Source organism: Pocillopora damicornis, chromosome 14 (genome assembly GCF_964200805.1).
Source record: "Pocillopora damicornis chromosome 14, jaPocDami1.2, whole genome shotgun sequence".
Lineage (NCBI taxonomy): Eukaryota > Metazoa > Cnidaria > Anthozoa > Scleractinia > Pocilloporidae > Pocillopora > Pocillopora damicornis.
In genome coordinates this window covers 3,587,501-3,612,528 of record NC_142683.1, presented here as the reverse complement: position 1 = coordinate 3,612,528, position 25,028 = coordinate 3,587,501, and the positions used below count along the sequence as shown (strand labels likewise).

The window sequence follows — 25,028 nt, the reverse complement described above, 5'->3', positions numbered from 1 at the left end:
TACAACAAAATCACACTGATCAGATGACCTCAGGATACCAGTGATCATTATAATGTCACTATCTTCGTGTTAACGCACGTAAAGTTGAGAGCTTGTCAAAGTTTCTCATTTATTTTCTTGTCTTGTCAGCATATTTTGTTAGTTCTATTACTTAATGGAGGACAGTAGCGCGCTTTGAAAAGAGTGATATCTCAAAATAATCACTTGCTAGCCTGGACAAATATCAAAGACGAAAGAACAAACTGAAAGGGGCAAGGAAGAGCTAAGATGAAGTTTGATTGCCAGCATATGTTGTTAGTTTTACGAGTTGATTGAAGTATGTATCACACTTTATCAGGATAAAATCTTGTATAATTATTTGTCTGCGTGGACAAATATCAAAGACAAAAGATTAACCTCAAAAGAGAAAGGGTGAGTTAAGATGGAAAGGATTGGCAAGAATTGCGAATCACGATCTGAAAAATATCTAGATTTAATACTACACCAATATATCTTACCTTTCAAGTGTAGGTTTTCTGCAAGGTCCTGCGACACGATGTACTCTCGCTTAAAAAGGAAATAAATATTTTGCATCAAGTGGAAGAAAGCCAGCTTGAAATTTTTAATAGATCTTTATCGCCAATTAGATAAGTAGCTTTTGACAAGAATTTCCTGGCAGAAGTTGCCATGTAGGGAAGTTTATATTAACCACGTCAGCAATATATAACGGAAATGCGCGTGGTTATACATGCGTGGAGACATGACATAGGCCTGATGCAATGCAACCGAGTTTCCGAGATAACACCCCGGGCACTACATCCTTACTCGCAAGATCTGTACTTTTTTTAACAGAGCATGCGCTTTGTTTAGGAATGGTAAAAAAATTATGCTCACGTTGTGCAATCACAGGTATCCCAACCTCATTGGAAGCCGTGAACATTAGATGACATTGCATAACAACTTAAGAAGTTGGTAACCTAGCAACCCTGTATAAAACTCGAGTTTTAAGAAATAAATACAATAAAAACGGCTTATTTTTCCTCCTCTGTGTGGTACTAGTGTTTCAGAGCGATTTCAAAATTAATTAAAGCTACGTCGATAAGAAAAAAGAATGTCTTGTCTCGTTGATAAGACTCTAAGCTTGCACGCGCAGATTTAAACTCAGAGGTTGACGAATTAACCGTATTCAATGCGTTGCACCCGAATTAAAATCGCTTAAAATACATTTCCTAATGAAAGGAGCTTTACTTTTGTCTGCCAACCATGAATCTCCTGCAAAAAACTTTATTTGCTATCTCGGCAGCTTTTTACCTGGGATCAAGGCTTCTTTGCAGTCAAACAACGAACTCTACATTGGTTTGCAGCGTCGCAGAAAACTGTAACAGATGCGTACAAGATCCTTCATGCTTTTGGTGCGAGACACAACTACTGTGTAAAGTTTATGGAGTCAAAAACGAGAAAAATGAAACAAAAAACTGCGACGATTGGAACTGGAAGACTTGTGAGAAAACGGACACCCCACTGTTAGCTATTATAAGCGGTTGTACCTCGCTAGTATTGATTTCTGGTAAGTTTTTCTTCTTGTTTTTCTTTTTTTTTTATGAAGCTGCAGTGAAAAGTCCTACTAATGAGACGTTCAACTTCTATCTCATCCTTCAAAGCTTCCCTACCCACCACTCCCTGTATAGTCCCGAAATTCCTTTCTCTGTTTTCTTCAACTCCCTCCGCATCCGCTGAAGCTTCCCCACCCACCCCTCCCTTTATGGTTCCGCGACTCTTATCTCTTTTCTGTCGCTTCCCACTCATGCATCGTTACTCTGACAGGCTCTTTTTACTACAAAACCAACCAACCAATAATCGTGGCCCCAACAGGGATTAAGGGGACATATTGTGCTGATACTAAAAATTCAAGAAAACTGTATTAGGAATTTCAACCAAAAATGCGGGACTTTAAGTTTTCTAAGGTTTTAAAAATTGGACTGTAACGCCATTTTTCATGACGTCATGGTATAGAAAAAACTGTTTATGGCCCGGACTGTCAACATGAACTTGCTTATGGTAACCTACAGGCAAAATAGAAAAAGTTATCCATAATAAAGAGCAGTTGTGATCATAATAGACCAATGCTGCTAATTTGTATAATTTCGGTCATTTCCATCAATTTTCAGCTCTTGAAGTAAGTTTTCTTAAACTTACGAAATTTGCAAACGCTTAGGTCACTAATTTCATTATCAGTATCATCATAGGGGGGAGGGGGTGAGTATAAGGTATGGTTTCAGAATACCAAGACCTTCCTTATTATGGTCTGGCTATCCACATGGCCTTTTCTTTCATCTAATACAGACCTGAAAAACCAGCGGTAACTATCAAAATCAAAATCGTCCCATTGCAAGTTTGCCACCCTAACGTAAAACGAATCCACCCCATCTTTTTAACTCTTTTTTTTATAATATTTCTTTAGTCGCCATGAGCTCAAGGTTTGACTCTGCTTATGTTCACTCTAAAAGTAGACTTAGTTCAGGTTCTTAAATCACACAAAATATGACTAAAACAAAACAAAGACGAGTAATATATATAGCAGCTTTGCCATTAGTCGTGCGTTTTAACCATTTACACCCTGACATCAATATGCATACTCTCCATACTTTCTCTATACATTTCTTAAGGTTCTGAAGAGGAGAATTTGTTTCACAATCAACAGCTTCTTTAATTGGTGATCGTTTCCTTTATTCTCATGACCTTAATGTTTTATTCAGGGGTGATCTGGTAAAGAGAAATTAGATGCCAGTCGCTCCTAGGGGTTAAAGGATTAACACAGCTAAGAATTTGGGAACAATATCAGTATCTGAGCAACTGCCCACCTACCCCTCCCCTAACTCAACAACAGTCAATTGACAACAAGTTAAGGTTAATGTTGGGTTGGGGGAAGGGTAGGTGGGCAGTTGCCCAGATACTGATATTGATCCAGAATTTGCATGTTGTTCGAGCTTTGTTATGATCTTGTTGTGACATTCACATGTTGGTTGTAAAAGCGTCATGATTTCCGCAGGAAATGAATACGTTCTGAGGAAAGTAAACGATTTGAAGGATTTGGGGCGAACTTATTTTACCTTACAGGGCGAAAGTCGGAAAGGAGGTAGGGGCGAACTTGCAATGGGGCGAATTCACCCTAAACCAAACCAGTTACAGTGATTTGTCCTTTGTGAAAGAAGCTGAATTCTTATGTTAAAACTGCTCACATTCACATATTTTCCCATTTGTTTTAAGTCCTCGTAGTTCTCGTTTGCATAAAGAGGGATCTCTGGAATCGATTAAAGAGTTCGCGGTTTTGTGACGAGTGGGACAAAGAGGGATTGTTTGAGCAAGAGGAAAGGTTTATAAGAAAAAAGAAGCACACAAAGAAACTGGGCAACAAAGCGAAAAACTTTACTGATAAATACAAAATTAACGATTCATCCATGCTGTTGTACACACCATAAATCACGATTTCCTTTGGCCGAGGAATCTTAGACTAAACCAACAGTGGCTGAACACGAGACAACAAATTTTTTTTGTTGACCATCTTGACATAATGTTAGTTTGTACTAGAATAAAGTGGGAGATTAATCGACAAGCTCACATGTTAAGTCTAATTCTTAGCTTTCGTTAACCCTTTAACTCCCAAGATCTCACTGATAATTCTCCTTACTTTTCTGCCATACAATTCTTATGTCAATTTGGAGAATTTAGTATCGGATCAACTGATAATCCCCTAACTTGACCGTATTCTCATCACTTCTCTGCTTGCTATTGTATTTCTATTGTGAGGAGAAATTCTCTCTTAGTCACTCATGGGAGGGGAAAGGCATTATTTATCAGGAGGGGGGAGGGGTGAGGGAGATTTTGAGGGTGATTTTAGGGGGAACGGGGCCGAGGAGGATCAATCGTCGCGAACGGGGGGGGGGGAGGGAGAATGAAGAATAGTATAGAGTTTATAAAGCTTCCTATTCTAGCCACTTATTCCAACTTTGAAGGTTGCGTCGAGATCAAGAACCTTCCTTTTTTAGCACTGCGCGAGTTTGTAGCCTCATTTCCAAACTTAATGACCAGAACGAGCTAGGAGCCTGTCAATACCTCTATTTGGTATGGCAACATAGGTCACTGTACTGGAAAAAGCGGCCCGTACCCTCCTTGTGTTTTAGTATAATCAAATAGTATTTAATGGCCACGGCTCTTAAAAGTTGTCGCATTTGAAGTGCACCGGCCTTTAAGTCCAAGTACGAAGCCCACGAGAGAAAATGTTTGTCTCGGATACATGTGGGGCTCTTTTCACTTCTGATCTTAGGTTTCCTCTTCACCATCGCTGTCTTTAAAACGTATATGACTTTGTCGCTGGACTTGTAGTGCTTCTGCCTTTTTTGAAACCTAAAAATGGAATAAAAATATGGTTGACAACAGTTAGCCTTCTGTGCAAGCGTCTCATAAGATCGCGATCATTTATCCGACCGGCCATGTTTGATTAAGGGCTAGAGTGGACGGTGGGGGGAGGGGCGACGAAAGTTGATTAGTCTGCACGATCATCACATATTCACACCAACGGCAGCCCGCTGGTAGCGGATAATGCTGTTTGCGTTAATGTCAATCATTTCCCAGCCCAGAGGGTCTCTGGACTGATGATGTTTTACTTTCTGTTTTTACTCGGACGCCCGAGTTGAAATTTCAGCAGTCAAGTACTTAACACGCATGCGCTACGTGTTGATTCTTACGCATGCACAACATTTTGACTGGCGAGCACATGGCATGGTGTAATGGCGGAAGAGGAGAAGTGTTTGCAGTGCAGAACCAGCACAGATACCGTGTGTAATACGCTCAAAACGCATAAAAAATATGCACACAGCGTTCGCGGTAGACCCACACTAAAAGATTTCATGACCTTTATGAGAGATCTCTTTATAGGCGAACATTTATGAGTGAACCTTTCATCTAGAAACATGCTATATCAACTGAGCTATCTAATGTTAATCGAGAGAAGCAAAAACGCAAATCGCATCGTGTTTGTAGACGTGATCGTGAACCAAGCAGAATACCAATACGAAGTTTGAAAAGTTTAAGGAACAAAAGAAGAAAGGTTAGAGAATTTGTCTATGCACGTATTCTTTCATGTATACCCATGTCACCTACATAGTTCTGTCATGTAAATGCAAAAAAACTATTAAATAAAACGACATTTTAGTTTAACTGTCGTAAAAGAATTCGTCAAAGTATAAGAAAGATAAAATATCGTGCCAGCTGATATTTAACATTGTTTTCTTGTCACAAACTGATGTGTTCTTGCAAGAGTGATCAGCTCATATAGCAAACTGTTTCACGGAAAATGAAAATCAACCTAAACACGAACAGTTAATTAGTACTCACCAGGTTTAATAAAATTATTCTAACCAATAAACCAAAATGTATTACAAACAAATTGGAGGGTAATAATACAAAATATGCCAAAGTATATTTCATAGGTTCATGAGAACCATTCTAACAACCCCATTAAATTAAAAGTTCATCTGCTAACAAGCTATGGTGGTGACTTTTTGTTTTCTTTTGGTGATACTAAAAATAAGCAATTGGTTTTCTTGCATGGGTTCAATGTCATCACCCTAGCAGTTGGGACTGTTTATAATTAAAAGCCATCTCAGCCTAGAATCTTTTGTTAACCAAGAAAATGAAAACATAAGAAGGCAGCCTATTTGGCAAATGACTCACCCTGCTACAACCCCTCAACCCACAAAACAAAATTTAATCAAGTCAAAACTAAGAAAAAAAAAAGGAAATAATCCTTAGTAATAAGTATTGAAATAACAGCCAATAATATATGGCACTACCTCCCCCCACCCCATCCCAGAAAAGGTTCTACACACTACATAACAAATGCTGTTTTCTGCTCTCTGTATACATATGTGAGAAACCTGCATCTCTGGCATAACAAGACAAACAGTTACAGGATAAAACAATTGCATAAAAAAATTAGGTAACTGCAGGCATTCAAAACAAAGTTTCTTTCCAACAGAAAGCCTGAATGAATGCAAATATGCATCCAGTTTTTTTCAAATTTCATATCCGCCAAGTTACTTATGCCAATTTTTTGTCCTCCTCTCTTGTAAAAGCATATCCACCAAATTGTAAGTTTTAAGTCAACTTCCATGAACAGCCATTACAGAGAGAGATTTTTGCAATAGACCCCAGGTCCGACAGGAGACCAACCCATGACCAAACACCCAGTACACTCTGGAATTTAATGAGGATCTACAGCCACTTGATACAGTCACTCGCAGTCTTTTACCCAGCTCAAGATGAAAGTGGAAAGGTGAAGCATAAAACTTGCATTACAGATCGTCCTTCAACAAGGACACAAAATTTCCTATGCTCACAATAGCTTTATTGTTGCACATTTGTCAAAATTTAACTGTAAGTTGTTGTTATTTAATCGCAAACACACATTTTATGTGGCTTAAGCTGCAACCATGTCAATATGTCTTCTTGCCATTCATCATCAATAGCTACCAAATTATTTTTGCTCCATAGAGTTTTAAATGGTAAAGGATATCATCACTATTAACACAATCAATATACACTGTTGCTGTGGATACATGCCCAAATTTGTGACATGCTCTAATGTTGTTGAGCTCCTCCAAGTCATTTCTAATGCCTCGAATCCTCACTATTGAGAACCAAAAACTCTCCGGATGGGTATCATACATTTATTGGGAATTTACTGTCAGTAACTTGTACATCCCAATATGGTGAACAAGTATTCATTTCCCTTCATGGCATTTTCTTAATAATCTGTCTTCATAACACAAACTGTGTTTTTTGATACTTGACAAGTCAGTAAAAAGCAAACTGTACTTAAGGCATAAACATTGAATTATTTCAAAGCAGCTGTGTATTCCGTGGCTTTTTTTTTTAATCCAAAAAGGTATAGTCTGTTCAGGTTTTGTTGGTTCTGGGTGCATTGACCACAATTCATTATAATTTCAGCAGCTTTGCTGCTACACAATGTAATATTTTCACCCAATTATGCTGTATTGTAATTGAATTTGATCAAATTGTGTATCCTATGTACAGAAACCCATCAGATATCTTTTCCTTCTTGTTACAAGAAACAAAGTGTAAAGTTTCCAACATCTTCCTCTTTTATTTCCTACAATTATAAATAGTGAAGATGTTGCCGCTGCTACAGAGATAAAGGGAGGCTAAATGCTTATATAACAAAAAAAATATCAGGACCATGGTATATAACTGCATCACCCAGTTGTTCTGCTACTTTTTCCCCTTCATGGTTACCTCCCAGTCTCAGCCTCAGCCTAGGGAGTTTACGATTCCTATCTTTTAGTGCATCACTAAGGTGTTTAGCTCCTTGGTCTCCTATAGCATTAAATTCCAGGTCTAGCACAGTAAGTTTACAATTTCCATCTTTCAGTGCAACACTCAGGTATTCTGCTCCTTGGTCTCCAACTCTACTCCATGACAGGCTTAGCACAGTGAGTTTACAATTTTCACATTTCAGTGCATTACTCAGGTGTTTTGCTCCTTTGTCTCCAACATTACTATGTGTCAGGCTTAGCACAGTGAGTTTACAATTTTCACATTTCAGTGCATTACTCAGGTATTCTACTCCTTTTTCTCCTATGTTGTTTTGGCTCAGGTGCAGCTGAGTTAGTTTACAATTTCCATCTTTAATTGCATTACTCAGGTGTTTAGCTCCAATGTCCCCTATCTTGTTTTGAGCCAGGTCTAACACAGAGAGTTCACATTGTGCATCTTTCAGTGAATCTCTCAGGAGTTCTGCTCCTTTGTCTCCTAAATAAGTCTGTCTTAGGTTTAGCAAAGTGAGTTTACAATTTTCACACTTCAGTGAATCACTTAAGTATTTTGCTCCTTCGTCTCCTATGTCATTATAAGCCAGGTATAACTCGGTGAGATTATTATTTACACATTTTAGTGCATCTTTCAGGTGTTCTACTCCTTTCACTCTAATTTTGGTTCTCTTCAGGTTGAGCCTAGTTAGTTTACAATTTCCATCTTTAATTGCAGTACTCAGGAGTTCTGCTGCTTTGTCTCCGATTTGATTACCATCCAGGACTAGCGCAGTGAGATTACAATTTTCAAGTTTCAGTGTATCACATAAGTATTCTACTCCTTTTTCTCCCATATTGTTGCGAGTCAAGTCCAACTCCATGCAATTACTTTTAACAATCCATTTTTTAATTTCCATGCAACCTAAATCACCCATGAAGTTAGATCGCAAAAACAGCTTGAATTTTTTATCATGATTTTTAAGCAAATGTAAAATTGCTGTACAGTCAGCAGGTGATAGTTTGCATTCACTAAACCACACCTCATCAAAAGAAATTTCTTCCATTTTACTTGTTATGGAAGATTCCTGCTTTATGTCTAGCTCGTATAAACATTTACATATGGTCACAGCTAAATTTGTTTCACTTTTACCATGCGGCCAACGAATTAATGCAGTTGGTTTTTCAGTCATCATGCACTCTGCATATTCCCGTCCCAGTTGACCTCCTACTTCAGAAGTTGACATGGGAAGAAGCTTCATTAAAATTTCGCTAAATTGCAGTTGTTTAACTTCATCAATGTCAACTAATAATCCAGCCACAAATTGTACCACTAATTGCCATGACCCTTCATTGATGTGATCAGTGATAAATTGTTCCAATGCTTGGGCTTCTGTCATGGTATCAACCACATGCCTAGCAGCAAGGAATTCCTGAAATGTAAGGTGAATGAAGCAGTATTGAGCTTTGTCCTCATCAAGTCCCTCCTGGCTAGGCAGGTCAGGTAAACGATGGAGCAATCCACAGTCCTCTAGTCCTTTTACTTCTTCTGAAGTAAAAAGTAGTCTCCCTTCTTTAATTCCATCAAAAGCAATTTTTCCTAGTCTTTGAAATTCCTCTTTACATTCAGTGGGTAACTCGTGAAATGGTTTTAAAAAAAGCTGATCACGGGCTTCTTCACTCATGCGATATTTATCACTATGTCTGAAGTAGAAAATCTTAAGAGCTGTACTGTATATCTTAGTAAGCTTTGTAGGTAAACTTTTGCTACGGGAACGCCACCATGACAAGCAGGAACAAATGATAAAACAGTTCACCGGAACATAGCACAAAGTAAAGAGAATGACGTTGGTGCTGATGTGTTGCCATATTGCTTTCTTTTCGGTTTCGGGATTCTGGTCTTCTTTGGTAAACCTCGTCACATAGTCTTCAATTTCTTCAGATGTAAAGCCAAGAATTTCCAATACTTTGTCAAATCTCAGCTGTCTAACACATGAGGAAGCAGTTGGTCGCGATGTGGTAATAACAGTGGCACCCTTAAGAAGTTTTCCAGAGGCTATTTTTTTGTAGAGACAATGGAGAGGCATTTTCTCTTCCTCTGAGTCATTGAAACGCGAGTCATCATTGGAGATCGCTGACCTGGCATTAAACTCGTCAATTCCATCAAAAATTAACAGAACTTTGGTTGGGTTAGTGATAATGTAGTTCCAGACCTCATCATCCAGATCTTGGCTTACTGTTTCTGAGCAAGACAGCAATTTACGAAGATCAAGGTCCTCTCCTCTAGAGTTATAGTGCCTAAATTTCACAAGGAATGCAACATCAAAATTCTGGGACTTGAACTTATTGAATGCAGACCCTCGAAGCAGCTTAGTGGATAAGATTGTTTTACCAATGCCTGGACGTCCAACAAGAAGAATATGTTTGTCATTACCATCAATGATATCTTGCCAAGGTACATATTCAGACTGATTCGATTTCGGTTTCGGGAATACTTTGAGTTGTTCCCGTCTATCTTCAGGAAAGTCATAGTTCGCTATACCATCATGGATTGCCAACTTAACAAAAATTTGATCGAGCTCTAGATCTTTAGGTTTTGAGCCTTCTCCTGGTCGAGGTCGAATAGGTTGATTCAGATCTTCAAGTCGCTCCGTGCGTATTTCTATACAGTCCTTCAAACGTTTCAATTTCGCTTGTAGTTCCGGTTGTTGTTCAGGCGTTCTTTCTGATTGCGTGAGAGGTATAGACTCAATTACCGGGTGTTGTTCAGGAAATGATCCAGCGCCAACCTGACCGGAGTCTCGCGGGGATCGAAGAGCGGACTCAGGAAGACGACTGAAGTCGAGCCGAGGAAGAAGTACTGCCTCTTCAATCTGTTGTGGCCGCTGCTCTTGCTCTCGGTTGGATCTCAAATGATCAGCATAAAATTGAGGGTCATCCATGAACTGCGTACCGTTCCTTGCCCGTGAAAAGATCCAGACAAGTTCAATAACTGCGAAAAAGGCCAAGATTCCATTGAAAACAGTCAAGGCAACACTTCCACGTAATTTCTTAGTTGCTCGTCTATTGCGACACGGGTAAATATCAGTTTTTGCCTGTGAGCCGATTGTAGTTGAAAACGCCGAGGAATTGGAACCTTGTTTAAAAGGATCACATTCAAAATTCGAAGGAAAATCGATACTCTCATAAAAAGTCTGCAATACGATGATAAAAACAGTCGCCAGAACAATTGTGGCGGCTAGTTGACGACAGTACGCGGTAAAAAGAACTCTACTTTGCTGGGGCTGTTCCTCGACCTCGACAGTTTGGTTAGGGGTTTCCAGCTCGCCAACCCTCGATTTGAGGCAAAGCGAGTAAATAATAGGGACCATTGAGAGAATGAAGCAATTAATAAAGACGAAGCCATACAAGGGCAATTTGTTGTATTCTTTCTCGTATTTATCAAAACACTTCTCACGGATGAGCTCCTTCTCATCCTTGTCGTTGAATTCTCCATCACAGCTGATGTCAGACTTCGAGTCGCTGTTTTCGATGTAAATGAAAATTCCAGATAGAATAACGCAGGCCATGATCCAAATAAAAAATATCATAAAGCTGAGTATGCTCAAAGCTTTCTTTACCGCCAAATCTTTCAGCAATTCCATTCTAGTTATTCATAGAAATTATCTCGTTGTACTCCCCACAGTAAGTAACAGAGCGTAGAATTGCGAGCGAGAAGAAGTTTCACGATGTTGAAATTGTAATCACAAGACTGGGACCTCGCTGCCAACATGTTCGTAGATGAAGATAAACTTCAGATACCACTGCTCCAATACCACTGAAGAACACCACACATAACAGAAAAGAAAAGTCAGCTACATCATTGATAACAGTGGTTACGCATTTTTCGAAAGCCACAGAATAATCAGCAAAAGCCTTCAAGGGACCATCGGTAAATACGAAATTAAAAACATGTTCTAAAACTTCAATCCTTCTCTAAATTTGTAGAGGAAACTTGAGTATGCTTAATTTCCCTTTGAAATTTGCATAGTTTAGTTGGTTCTGATAATCAATCAACACAGCTATCGTATGCACAGTTACAATGTAACGCATCACAAAACAGCATTGTTTTTTTATTTTATAACCATTAGGAAAGAATGCGTGGGTTTGTCGGGGTCCCTCCGGCAACCGCATTAACTTAGCGCTCGACTGACAAAGAGAAAGTTAAGATACTATTATTGTAGTGAGCTGCGCTCATTCTAGCGAAATGTATCTAGTAGCATCCTGACTAATGTTTCTTCGAATCGTTCCTTTCCTAGAGGTACACAAGATTTCGTCATAACACATGTTATGTTATGTTCGTGTACTTAGCCTGTAAATAAAGCTAAATGACACAATGACAAGTGACCCCAGTCAGTCAGAGGGTTTTCTAGAAAAACATTATGTCTGTGTGTTAGTAGAAAATATATCTGGTGAACGGAATGGGTCTGGACTGACTCTTTTCATTACGTTACGACTCTGCTACGTTTGACATTGGTGAGAATAAATTCTGGTTGCCCTGTTTCATGTCGATGCTGTTCATCAGCAGAGTGCTAGCAATGTATCTTTGACTTGACTTGACGTCACTTGGAATTAAATGAGCTTCTCACAGCGGTTAGTTTTGATCGGCTGGCTTTGTATTCCAACTCAGAGCGCTGCCGCCTATGTGATCCAACAATTACCGCCAAATCAAAAGCACGCTTCGTTGAATTTGTCGTTACTACACAGTTTTGCAATCCTGTTTGGGTTTCAGCACTGACCAAGAGGCGAGACCAAACGAGATTAATCCACCAAATAAACGACAGAAACACTGGCAACTAAAAATGAATCCTGTCTAAACAACTGCGTAAATTACGAAAATTCACGAGTTTATAACACCAAAAAAAACGATTAACTTATATCAGTTCAGTCTACGTTTCAAATTCTCTTGCTACCTATTTTTTAACCGAGCGGCAAGCAAAAGTGACGAGTCTCAGAGTCACGCTATTTTTATAGAAACAATCTTAAAAACTTCAACCTCTACATCTGAGTCATTAACCTTAACACTCTCCAGATCTCATTGGTAATTCTCCCTACTGTCTGTCATACAATTCTTATTACGTTGGTTTAAAGAATTAGGTATTGGATCAACTAATGATCCCATAATTAATATTTGTCTTTATTCCCATCACTTGTCTGTTTGATATTGTATTGATATTGTAAGGAGAAATTCTGTCTTGGTCACTTATGGGTTTTAAAGGGTTAAAAAAGTCCACGTGTCTACGACCAAACGATGCATGAAGTTTCCACTTCACGCAAAGCAGCAATTTCAGAAAACAATGCTACGATAGAAGATTTAAAAAGCGCACAGGATGATGTTCTTCCTGCAGCTCAGGGCAAAATGGCTTTGGTTTCCACGAAACAAGACCTACCAAGGTCATCGGAAAGCTACATGTAGCTGGGATATTTGACATAAACTTTTTTTGAAAGGCAAAATGAAAGAACCCGTTCAACACCTCAAAAAAGTTCATTATGTTTGATTTCTGTTTTCAAGTTAGTCGCGCAAAGAAGGTTGGCCAAACAATATATAATGAATAAAGGAGGTAAGTTTCTAAAGAAACTGTGGTGCTGCGTCGGTGGGAGAGTATAGCTGGTAATTTAGTGTTAACAACTGAGTTGAAAACGTAAATTGGCCACCGTAAAGAGTGAAAAAGCTGACGTTTCGAGCGTTAGCCCTTCGTCGGAGCGATTGAATCTCATAATTAACTCTTAACCTCTAATGATCTTATGATCTTTACATTGGCATAATCTTCCTCTGCGAGAGGCTGCTCTACAGAAAGAAAATGAAGCTTCAAGTAGCATGTTTTTCTTAGCGCCTTTAAGTACTTGCACTAAATTCGGGGCAAAAAATTGGCGGTCGCACGGTCGCCAGTGGCGAGTTAAACTGACCAGGGCCACCAAAAGTTAAGTTTTGAACGCCCGATGTGCAACTATGCTACAGAATTTCGAAAAGTTGCAATGTAGATTATGCGAAGTACAAAGTTAAAATAAAACTCAACATGTAATTTAATTGGACTACGTTTCTCTTTGTTTTTTATCCTGGACTCTAAGATCATCCAATTTTAGCGAATTTTTTAGTTCTGAAGTGGAAATTCCGAGCCGTTTTAACAGTGATTTCACGAGCTTGTTCTTTCCTTTTAGTTAACGCTCCGTTAAAGCCATGGGACGTTTATTCAAGTTTTTCATTTTAAACTAGAGGAAATCAAGGGCTACTTCATTTGGGATGGGCCACTAAGAATTCAAGGAAACTTGCCCGACTGGCCACCAAGCACTGGAGTTAATTTTCAGCCCTGCTGAATTTATAAAGTTCTTGCATTAGAATTTGAAATTCCCATATAGAGGGCAAAGAAAGGAATACGAACGCCCTAGTCATGATAGAACCTGTTAAATCAAGAATCCTTACCTTTTCGGTCCCTCGTTTTTTCTCCCTCTTAGAATTATATCTACTCATACGGTCAGCATTTATCTTTTCCCAATATGATATTTCTTCCTTCTCTGCAAATTCAAAGATAAAAGGTAAAATAAAAAAGCTAGAATTGCCTTTAATAAGCGTAAATACAAGATGGAAACATTTGAGAGTCTGCTTGCAATAACTGAGAGAATTCTATAATATGAGGTAAACCCTTTTTCTCTTCAATCTGTCATTATGTAATCATCTTGTTACCACATACTTCGGTTTCAAAGTTCCTTGACTTTTCCTAATAGAGATAAAGTATCTCTCGCATAATTAATCAAAATTGTTCATTGAACATGTACGAGTGGCGTCTGATATCACCTTACAGCCGTCCATTCTACCAGCAAACAGTCTTTTTCGTTCAATTTCCCGAAAAAAGCTTTTCAGGCCTTTCATACCGTAGTCTGAACTACGCGAGACGCGCGAGACGTATAGTAGGCGCGCGGCGAGAGCAGGACTAACGCGCGCGTGCGAGAACACACGCGGGTGCTTTCAAATTTTCATTTTCCCCAACTTTCCATCGAAACTTGAAGGTTTTATTTCTCCAGACCTCTAGGAAGCTAATTAAAATTACCCGTCAGTTTGTTGAGCTGTAGTTCATCGTTTGCAGATGACATTTTTTTCAGCACCAAGTTACAATTTTCTGCCGTATGAAAACGAACATAACCCTGCGAAAATTAAAAAAAATGTGTTTCAATAATGATCTTACATTAAACAGATTCTCGGCTAGAAATATGCTGGGGTGGGAGGGAGCGCGGGCTCCCAAACAGCGGTTACTTAAAGAACCTAACTGGAAGAGCAGTCGCGCTATTGTACATGGCATGACGTAATTTGAAATTTTGCGCCTTCCCTCTTACATACTGCATGAATGCTCGGCCCAGCAGCAAACCAAGGAAATAAAAAAGAAATGTCAAAAAGTGATGATGTTAGAGGGAATTGTGTAAACCATGTAAATATAATCATGTCCCGGTTATTTAGGAAAGATTTACCTTACCTCAACACTGCCTTCTTCTAGATCTAAATACGCCACGGGAGCAGACCATGAAATTTTCTCCTACGATTACAAATTGGAAAAAGGAAACGCTCATAATTTATCCATGACCTTGTGTGTTTAAGAGAAGCGAGTACAAAAAAGAAAAACAACATGCATTTTTCGCCCTAAATATTTATAACAAAGTGCCCCGCTTATATTTGAACCAGCGACATCTGCGATATGCGCACAGGTACTGTATCAAGTCATCCAGGTCTGATGAACACAGCGGTCAAACGAGAGAGGCATGCGCAAGGAGATAAACTTTTACCGGCCGCACGCTGATTTCTCGCGCAAACTTTCAATGGGAAGCATAAGAAACAACTGCTTTCAAGCAAAACCCCCCATCGTGTTTTGAGCTTTATCAAAAAAGTAACACACTTTTAGAACACCGTGACTTACTAGCTTATGCGGCTGTTTGAAACTCGTGTGAAACAACTTGGCTCTGGAAGCCTGAAAGCACGCCACCTAGTCATTACAATGTCGCACATGCACAGAACTTGACCGCTGCGTTCCGCTGGGCAATCTTATTTCCTCTCACCCTCAACTCTTTTTTGGTCATTCCACGACCTTGACAATGGAACTTTAACAAAACTCCTGGAGTGTACGATAGCGTCTTTACAGTTGCGCCACCATCTTGTGAGGACTTTTCTTCGGTCTCCTTATATGACGCATCAGCTCTGTTTTGTGTTGACTTTAGAGGTTTGTTTCCAGCTTGACTGGAGTTGACGGGAATTTTTTCTTGCAGTTGTTTTTTCAAGTTCTTCATGGCTTCGCGTGGCAGGGTTTTATACTCCTTTTTCAGCTCGAGCCTTTCTAACCTTCAGAACAAACAAAAAATAATGAACTCTTAATTCCGCTCAGTGCCACTCAGCATTCAGCAAAAAATTAACAATTTCAGTCATTAGAGAGTTTTGCATTCGAACTTTCTCGAATCAGGTAAATATGCCAAATGTCATGGAACTCTGTTCTAAATCCTCATAAATTATTCCCAAAAAACTTCGCGAATTCACTTAATTCGGAATGATTAATCATTCCCTTGATTTTTCTTTGTAAAAGGAAAAAGGTTGATTAGAACAGCATAAAAAATGTCGTGGTCAACATTCAACTCTCCCAAATATATCACATGAAATCAGGCGAAAAAAACTAAAGAGAATTTATGTTATGAACAGAACAGAATGTAACCTAACTTACTTAGAGATTACTCTTAAGTGTGGTAATTTATTTTCTTTCTTCTCCTTCTTTTTCCTCTTCCTTTTCTTGTGTTTCTTGTCTCCCTCAACAGTTTCATCTTCGCCACTCTCCTCAGAAGCCTTTTTCGAGGTCATATCCGACTTGACAATCATCTTCTGTCGTTTCTGCTCCACGCTCTCTTCGCCGCTTGTAGAATCATCATGGGATCTTTTACGAGATTTTTCCCCGCTCTCCTTTTTATCGCTGTTCCGTTGTTCATCATCTTCCTGCCACCGAACAAACTTCTTTCCCTTTTTATCCTTTCCGTCCGCGTCTCTCCATCCCTTCTCTCCATTTTCTGCTCTTTCACCGCCATCTTGTTCAGTCGTCTTACATTCTTTACCTTTTCTTTTGCCTCCATCACTCGGCCTCACATCTATCAGCGGCTCGTTGGCCTCAGAATCTACCGAAGATTCACTTGTAGTTCTCTTCCTCTTCCTTTCACGGCTGGTTTTTTGTCCGTCCACTTCTGACTCGCTATGAGAGCGTTTTCGTTTTGGTTTCGTCACCTTGTGTTGTTCATTTGACTGGTCAGCACTGACACCATTTTCACTCTTTTCTGGTTCACTACTTTGTTTTATTCTTCCTTCTTTGTTAAAAACCTGCAAAATGTTATTCCAACCTTAAAATCTTCTTATCTATAAACCATTTATCCCAACAGGTGACCATAAATTCCAGTTTTAGCTAATCTTAAGACTTAAATACAGGAAACCTGTTTTCAAGCGCTTTTAACATCGAAAGAAAAAGTATCATAACAGCGAATCAGACCCAGGGTTCTCCCTTATTTTAAGCATGACAGGTCAAAAAAAGTTTTCAAACAGGTAAAGCAATCCTTTTACTTGTTGAATTTTCAAGAATTCCAAGCAATTTTAAACGGTATTAAGAGGTACTACAGGCGGTAAATGTTACCGGTTACTGCCTGAAAAGGAGAACACTGCGAACCAAAGAAAAATATGACAAGGAAACAATGAGTATTCAAGAGTATACTACCAGAAAGCGCGGGAAAACGCGACTGAATGAAATAAATCATGTTCAGTTATTGGAGAAAAAAAACAAGTACCTCAACTGCTTCTTGAGCCACCTTAGCAGATTCAAATTCTACAAAGGCAAATCCTTTGATGTCTCCAGTGTGTTTGAATCTTGGGATGCTAAAAGATCATTGACAGAAAAAAAAAAAATTAACACATTACCCTCCATGAGTGACTGAGACAGAATTTCTACTCAGAATATTATTACAGTATAAAGCAGACAACTGACAAGAATAAAGAAAAATATCAATTATGGTAAGGGGAAATTGTTGATCGAATAGCAAAATTATCATGACTCCTGATGTGATAGTTAATTTTCCCCTCTAGCTGCTACACATTTCCTTGCAAATTAGATAAAAGAATTTGGTTATAGATCGAGATAACAATTTACACCTGATAAGCAATCCAGACCCAAGCCAAGCTTTTAAAAAAGTTTGGCCTACTCAACTGTCTGTCGTTAATCCTTTAAATTTCTATTAGTGACCAAGACAGAATTTCTTCTTAGAAAATCATTACAACATCAAGCAACAAAAGACAATAAAGAAAAATACCAATTAAGGATCATAAGTTGATCAGATGTCAAATTCTCCCCACTAGCATCATAAGAATTGTATGGCTGACAGTAATGAGAATTTCTAATAAGATCTCAGCACCTACCTGATGTAAACTACTTTTCCATACTTGCTGAAAATTTCTTTGACCCAGTCATGATCAGCATATGGAGGAAGTCTTTCCTACATTAAGATAATGATGAAGAGCATTATAACTGGAAAAAAGATGTTTCTTTGTCTTCTCGTGAGCATGGAACAGATAAAGAAATTCCAAGTCACCTTAAGGAATCGAACCTTAGATCTTCAGATTTTGCACTCTGATGATCCCAAAGTCTTAGGTTCCAATCCTCATGGGGAGTCAGACTTTTTCCATTGTCTCACACTCATAACAGGACAAAGAAACATCTTTCTTTTCTCCATCATTAAGCTCAAAATGTAACCATCTTTCTCAAACTATTAACATAATCATTTCTTACAAACCATAAATCACTCATGGGCAATAACCCTTTACCCTTAAAAGTGACTAGCATCTAATTTCTCCTTACAATATCATCACCAGAATAAAATATTTTAGGTCATGAGAATAACTAAAATGATCACCAACTAGAGAAGCTCTTGGTTGTTAGACAAATTCTCCTTGTCAATAACATTGGAAATGTATAGAGAACAGTATGGAGAATATCCTTACTGATGTTACGGTGTAAAGGGTTATAATAAAAGGTGGAGTTCCCAGGAACCTTTTCCACAAGTTCATGCCAACAAAGACACAGTAAAACAGCCCTTCCTGTTCTCTCCTGGTGTAGCAGGAGAATTAATGATGCCCAGGACACAACTTCATTTTCTAAACAGGTCTCAGCTTTTTTTTTTTAATTTTCCTGGTTTACAGTTGGAAAAAAAGCACCTTTTTGTAGCTCATTCTGAGTTTACAGTCTGATTGTATCTCTTAGTTAGTACATGCACTACAATTGGTCAAATTAGCAGGCCATATTTCACTGTACAGCCTGCTAAATTAAAAAAATTTGTTTCGATGGAAATCCCCCCCCCCCGATTGAACCCAAAGATATAATCAATATTTTTCTAACCTCATTTTTTCCAGTCTGTATTGTATGATAATGACCTTTTTATTTTCATAATTGGATTTATGGCCTTCCCATGTCCTACTCAGGCCTTAACCCTTTCACTCCCAAGATTCGAGTGTTAATTCTCCTCTCTACTTGTTTCCAATTTCTTTTCAATTTAGTTTTGAGAATTTGGTGTTAGATCAAGATGACAACTTCTACCTGATATGTTTGAGTATTCTTATTACCTGTCTGCTGGATAATCAATAGATGTTATGGGGAGAAGTAACAGGTTTATCACCTCTGGGAGTTAAAGGGTTCAATCTTGCTGGGCCATAACTTACAGTACAGACCTTAAACTCCATTAGTAAGAGTTATATATTTAGAGATTTTAAAATCAGGATCTAATAGTTCTAAATCATGAGCTAGGGATAGTTTTACTGACTTAAATTTGATGGCAACTTTTAATTTTGTTATGGCATATTTGTGCACATATATGTAAAATTGCACCTTTCTGGTACCAGTTGAAAATATAATGAATTATCATTAGTGATCTTGTATTTTTTCCACAGTTACTTACAACATAAATAGTCCCTTTGTCTACATTCCATGGTTCAGGAACAGGAGTCTTTTGCCTGACCATTGATTCATCACCACTGACCTAAAATCCATTAAAAATAAATAACAGAGAAAGCTTCAATTTCAGCTAGATTTTTTTCCAGTGAAATAAAGAGCCTTTTCAATAGATATTTTCCTTTAGTTTGACTTCAATTCATTTTGTATCTACCACAGATCATGTTAAAAATACTTTTAACTGCACAAGCCTGCAATATTTTTTAAAAACAGTTTGTAAAATTAAGCATTGGAGATGTTTTCATTGCTTTAACCACAAGGTTTAAATCATCTGTAATCTGTTTCATTCTGTTGAAAGAAAATAATCATGAGAGGTTCTTAGAGAAGGGTATTTACCTTGCTCACCTCTATGGTTGGCAAGGCCTAACAGTGTGCATGACGCTTGTCACATATAACCTCTGTAATAAGCCTTACCCACCGTAGAGTCCCTGTGCCTCAGTGGTAGAGCATCAGAGTGCAGAATGTGAAGGTCTGAGGTTCAATTCCTCATGGAGACTCAGAATGTTTTCTTTGTCCTATACTCGTAACAAGACGAAACACATACCGTAATTTCCGGCCGTTTACCCGCTCGGCCGATTACCCGCACCGGCCGGTTATTGCATACGGCGAAAAAAAATGTCAACAGATTACCCGCACTGGTGGATAACCCGCACGTTATGTTATTCAACTTTTTGGTGGCGGAAACGTGACTTTGAGGTGATGCTATTTCAGCTATTTCAGTCCTTTAAAAGTTGTCTGATCTAACTTTCGAAAACTTGAAAGCTTCTTTGTCGAGTTCAAAGTCGAGTTTAAAGGTCAAAGATATTCAGACGCGTGCATTCTGTGTCAATATTAGCATGTACTTCATTGATAAAATTATACAGTAAAAACACTAGCGGCCCATGCCCAAATATCAGCGTTTCATACTTGACAGAATGCGAATTTGTGGCCACATTTTGTGCGAGCGATCGTTCAGCGCCATGTTGATTTGTTGAAAGAAAGCTGGGTGAAAAAACTGTTAAAACTTGAATTTTAGAGTACAGTCGGCGATTTCTGAAAAAAATATATATCTCCGGTTCTATTGGGCCTAACAAGTCCCTTAAAACGGGAAAATTCTCTTTAGCTCAAGCTAGTGTTAAATGGAAATTTGTTATTAATGCGCCGAATATCTTTGGATTATTTTTGTCACCATCAAGATTTTGTTTTCACGCGTGCCGATAACAATTTGTTCGTCACGCAACTAATTATGCGTGAATAAACTCGAGTCGGCATCATGTTTTCGTACCGCTTTGTGGCACTCTTAATACAGTAAAATTCATTTGAGAGGTGGAAACGCATGTAGGTGAGAATTTTTTCAATTCAACTACCAGTAGATTTTAAAATTGTCACATAACCCGCACCTTCCTGTTACCCGCAGTGGCGCGCGTTTAATGCAACAGATTACCCGCGGGTAAACGGCCAGAAATCACGGTACTTCTCTATTTACCTTACCTTGTTATGACAATGCTTAGGGTGCCAAATAACAACACTGACATTTCCCACAATAAACCACAACAACTTTGGAGAAAACTAGGAGGATGGAGATTAGATGTTATCTGTGATTGTAAGAAAACATGACTCTTAATTTGAACTCAAAACAAAATACTCTCATCCTTCTGGGTGTTTGTTTATCTCCTGTTTCATAAAACGGTCCTTTTGGAGGTTAGAGTCTCCAAAGTAAAACTCAATCTGTTTATGGGCAAACAAAGGTTTCAGTTAAAGAGCATAGCACATAATCAGCTTATGCACATTTTGAAGACAGTTTTCTTGCACTCAGATGATTTTGTGTAATTTTTTGCAGGTGAGCTGTAATTTAATTTAAAAATCATTTCTTTCAATTCTCTTAAACAAGCTTGAGTTAGGCTTTTGAGAAATACCCAAAGCAAAAAACATACATCAAATAAATGTTCTCTTTTTGATTCTTCCAACAGTAGTGTTTAATCTTGACCTTTAGGAGTGATCAGAATCCAATTTCTCCTACAATATCATCCCTGAATCAAACCATTTAGGTCACAAGAATAGAGAAAATGATCATCAACTAAAGGAACTCTTGATCGTTAAACACATTCTCATCAGCACCTAGAGAAATGTATAGAGAACAGTATGGAGAATATACATACTGATGTTAGGGTGTAAAAGATTAAAACAGAAGAAATGCTCTGTTTCTCATCACAAGAAAATTACCCAAGGATGGGAATTCACTTAGAAATAAGATTGTTTTAATACAGGCACGTTTTTAGAGTCAAAAGAGTGAACTCTGATAGAATTTGTCACTTCCAAGTACAGAGCTTTAAACTTTATTTGCAGGCAAAGAGTGAGATTTTTGACTGCATAGCCTTAAATTGTGATGCCGCTGGCGTCACCTCCATGGGGGGATATATGGCTTTGGGTGTATGAAAATTTCTATTGTTGGAAAGTGTTCAACATGGGTACAAAGGGAACAAGAAGTAATCAAATTATACTTCAAAGGATAAATAATTTTGTAGGTACAGTTTGTATACTAAAAAACAAAACTTAAAATAAGAAGTATAAAATGCATGAGAAATAATAACTTCAGTGTGAGAGAAGAAGATGAATTTATCTGTGAGACTCATGCAGGATGTCCAAGATGAAGGAGCTCTACAAGCCTGATTGATCCTTCAATTCTCCTCACTGATCACCACACAAATCTTTTACATTTAGTTCTGGGAATTTGGCATGAGATCAACACATTTTTTTTTCTCTCTCTTCATCACTACTTGAGAATGTATAGATATTGAAAAAAGAAATTCCTTCTGGCTCCCTCTTGGGAGTGAAAGGGCTTCATCTCTGATCGCTTTTTATTGTTCTGTGAAACAAATATTTATGACCTTTTCTTGAAGTTGTGCAACAATTTTCTTGGTTCTTCTCTGCTGTTTCCTGTGTACTTCATTGTCAGCTGGGAACATGCGTGGTTATACATGCGTGAAGACATGACATATGGGCCAGAAGCAACACAATCAAGTTCTAGGAACTCCGATCTGGGCCCAGTTTAAAGGACGGATAATGCTATCCAACGGAGAAATCGCTATCCAGTGGATAAGTGATAGCAAAATGTATAGCATTATCTGCCGGATAGAGATTTATCTAGTGGATAGCGTTATCCGACCTTCAAACAACTGGAGCCTGTACGTGGGCCTGTACTTTATTTAACAGAGCATGCACTTTGTTTAGGAATGGTAAAAAAATGTACCCATGTTGAGTGATCACAAGTATCTCAACTTCATTGGAAGTGGTGAACATTAGATGACGATGACATGATGATGATGATTAGATGACATTGCATGACGTAGCAACCTTAAATAAAGGTCATGTTTTAACAAAACGAAGCACAATAAAAACAGCTTATTTTGCCTCTTCTGTATGGTACTAGTGTTTCAGAGTAATTTCAGAATTTAAGCCATGTTAAAAAAAAAAAGAAGGATGTGTTCTCTCGTTAATGAGGCCATAAGCTTGCACCCCTTGCGAAATGGATTTTGGATTTCCAAGGATTTTCCTAGGAATTTTTTCCTAGGAATTCCTAGGAATAAAGGTGTGAATGTTCATGGTAAATTCGGACTGGGAATTCCCAGGAATTCCCAACCATAAACTCTGGTTCTAAAAACCTAGAAATTCCTAGAAATTCCTAGAAATTCCAAGTTTATAGCCAACAGGACTTGGAATTCCTAGGAATTCCTAGGAATTTCAACTCAGAGAACCAATGACTTTCCCTAAAAAGCTGTAAATCTAAAAAATTCCTAGGAATTTCTGGGAATTTTCAGGAATGTTTAAGAATTGCTGGGAATTTTAAGCAAAAATTTGAGGCTAATGATATAAAATAAATACTTTAAATTAAAAAAACCCTGCTAAAATTCAAGTATTCAATGAAATTTATTTACAAACTTAATTAAGGCTTACATGTACATGTAAAATATTTTTGATTAATTATTAACAGCAACATGTGGTAATATTAGGATGGAATTTGATTTATTTTTCTTTTCTTGAAAACTTCATACAGATTAATCCTCAATTACAGCTATTCATATAAAATAGTCCTAATCAATCATTAAATTTGGTTTGACACAAATTATTGTGAATAAAATCTGTTGATTCTTTTCCATAAAATACAATATTTTAAATTATATTTGAAAACCAAGCACTCTTGGGAGTGAAGGGGTTGATTACAGATAAATAAAATTGATTTTTAATTAAAATCTTGTTGTAACTCTAACAATACATTAGAATGAAGTTATCCTAAACTGCAAACTTAGCTGCTGTTTGCATTTATTCCCTGGGCTCACAATGAGTTGCCTTGAATGAGGTTGTCTACAAGAAGCTTGACCATTTTGTATCTGGATTCCATGACATCTGAATTTGAAATAAAGTAATTTATACAAATATATATATATTTAAAGCTCAGACCAGGCCTTTAAGATGGCTTTAAGGAAAAGGGCATTCATTGGATTCTCAAATTGAGAAATCTCTGTTATATTGAGTGACTTTTATATTGGAGTTAGTACATCTCTCCCGTAGATTTTACTAAAAAAGGGCTGAATACATTATTTTGTTTTTACCAAGGAAAGTTTGTTTAATAACAGTTCCTATTATGAATCTTGAATGCTCCCAAACGTGACTAAAGGAATCTTGAAACCTTACTGATAAATTTATTTCATTGTAAAGCATAAGATTAAGAACATGCGGCATGCAAGTGACCGATTCGATTCTCAGAATTATTCTAGTTTCAGTTGCGCCGAGCGCTATGTAAGCTTAATTCAACCCGTTACATCTATTCTTTTATAAGATTTTGATCACGTAACGAATATCGCAATTTTTACTCACCACAAACTTTCAAAATCGTAGCTTTACGTACAGATGGCCACTCGACCCTTGTTTGTACCAGTCAGTATGTCAACTGTTGTCCCTTCTTTTAACTCCACGGCGCCAACGACTTTCTTTTCTTTTACAACACTCACGCTGTTCTCGTTTTCCCATTGAACCACAATAAAAGCTATCTTTAGAAATGTTATATTAAGCAAAACAGTTGAGAAAAGCGATCAACCGATGAAAAGTACATTCAAAGATGAGCGCCAAATGGAGTCTTCTTTGTTTCCGATCACGGGCATGATCACGTGGATCTTTTAGGACTTGTCATTGGCTAGCAAAGTGAATCCGCTGACTTGCCGATTGCAGTGTTAAGAGAAGAGCACAACTTTACTCTGACTTCTTTGACCAGTTCTCTGCTTCTAAACGATGAATATCTTGGTGATACAAATAATGATGTGAGCTCACTCTATGTAGAAATAATCGACAAGAATCGATCGTACTACAAATGCACGATTTGTGGCCGAAAGTTGTCGTGGAAACAAAGACTCGAAACTCACTTGAGTTGCGTTCATGGCAAAGGTGAGAAATAACACAAGCCAACCACAGTTTTGAATGCGACTACAAATCGTCTTTTACCCTCATATTTATAAGAGAAGGATACCACATTAGGAAGTATAAGAGATACATAGATGATCCTAGTGTACCAGTACCCACCTAAATCTAAAAAGCTTGACCGTAGCAAGAGTTCAGCAACACGTTCCAACACCGCCATCTCGATTCCTCAGTCAGTCGTTTCCACTGAACTTAAAGCAGTGGTGACAACAGAGTAGAGTGCGTCTTA

General features: G+C 38.1%; 3 protein-coding genes across 3 annotated transcripts; 1 reads left to right on the top strand and 2 right to left on the bottom strand.

The window, feature by feature from the left end:
- The first annotated feature begins 1,138 nt into the window (after positions 1–1,138).
- LOC149034037 (uncharacterized) lies at positions 1,139–3,596 on the top strand. Its single transcript, XM_089193355.1, has 2 exons — positions 1,139–1,546; positions 3,247–3,596. Exons 1-2 carry the CDS (start codon positions 1,243–1,245, stop codon positions 3,456–3,458), a joined length of 516 nt encoding a protein of 171 aa, XP_089049481.1. The 5' UTR covers positions 1,139–1,242; the 3' UTR covers positions 3,459–3,596.
- Positions 3,384–20,931, bottom strand: LOC149034035 (la-related protein 7-like). Its single transcript, XM_089193352.1, has 10 exons — positions 20,819–20,931; positions 19,296–19,376; positions 17,764–17,840; positions 17,139–17,226; positions 16,040–16,680; positions 15,387–15,666; positions 14,810–14,869; positions 14,390–14,483; positions 13,765–13,856; positions 3,384–4,383 (listed from the first exon to the last, which is right to left on the bottom strand). Exons 2-10 carry the CDS (start codon positions 19,356–19,358, stop codon positions 4,300–4,302), a joined length of 1,479 nt encoding a protein of 492 aa, XP_089049478.1. The 5' UTR covers positions 19,359–19,376; positions 20,819–20,931; the 3' UTR covers positions 3,384–4,299.
- On the bottom strand, positions 7,120–11,598 carry LOC149034036 (uncharacterized). The gene has a single exon (XM_089193342.1). The coding sequence runs from the start codon at positions 10,946–10,948 to the stop codon at positions 7,211–7,213; it is 3,738 nt and encodes a 1,245-aa protein (XP_089049468.1). The 5' UTR covers positions 10,949–11,598; the 3' UTR covers positions 7,120–7,210.
- Positions 20,932–25,028: the final 4,097 nt, after the last annotated feature.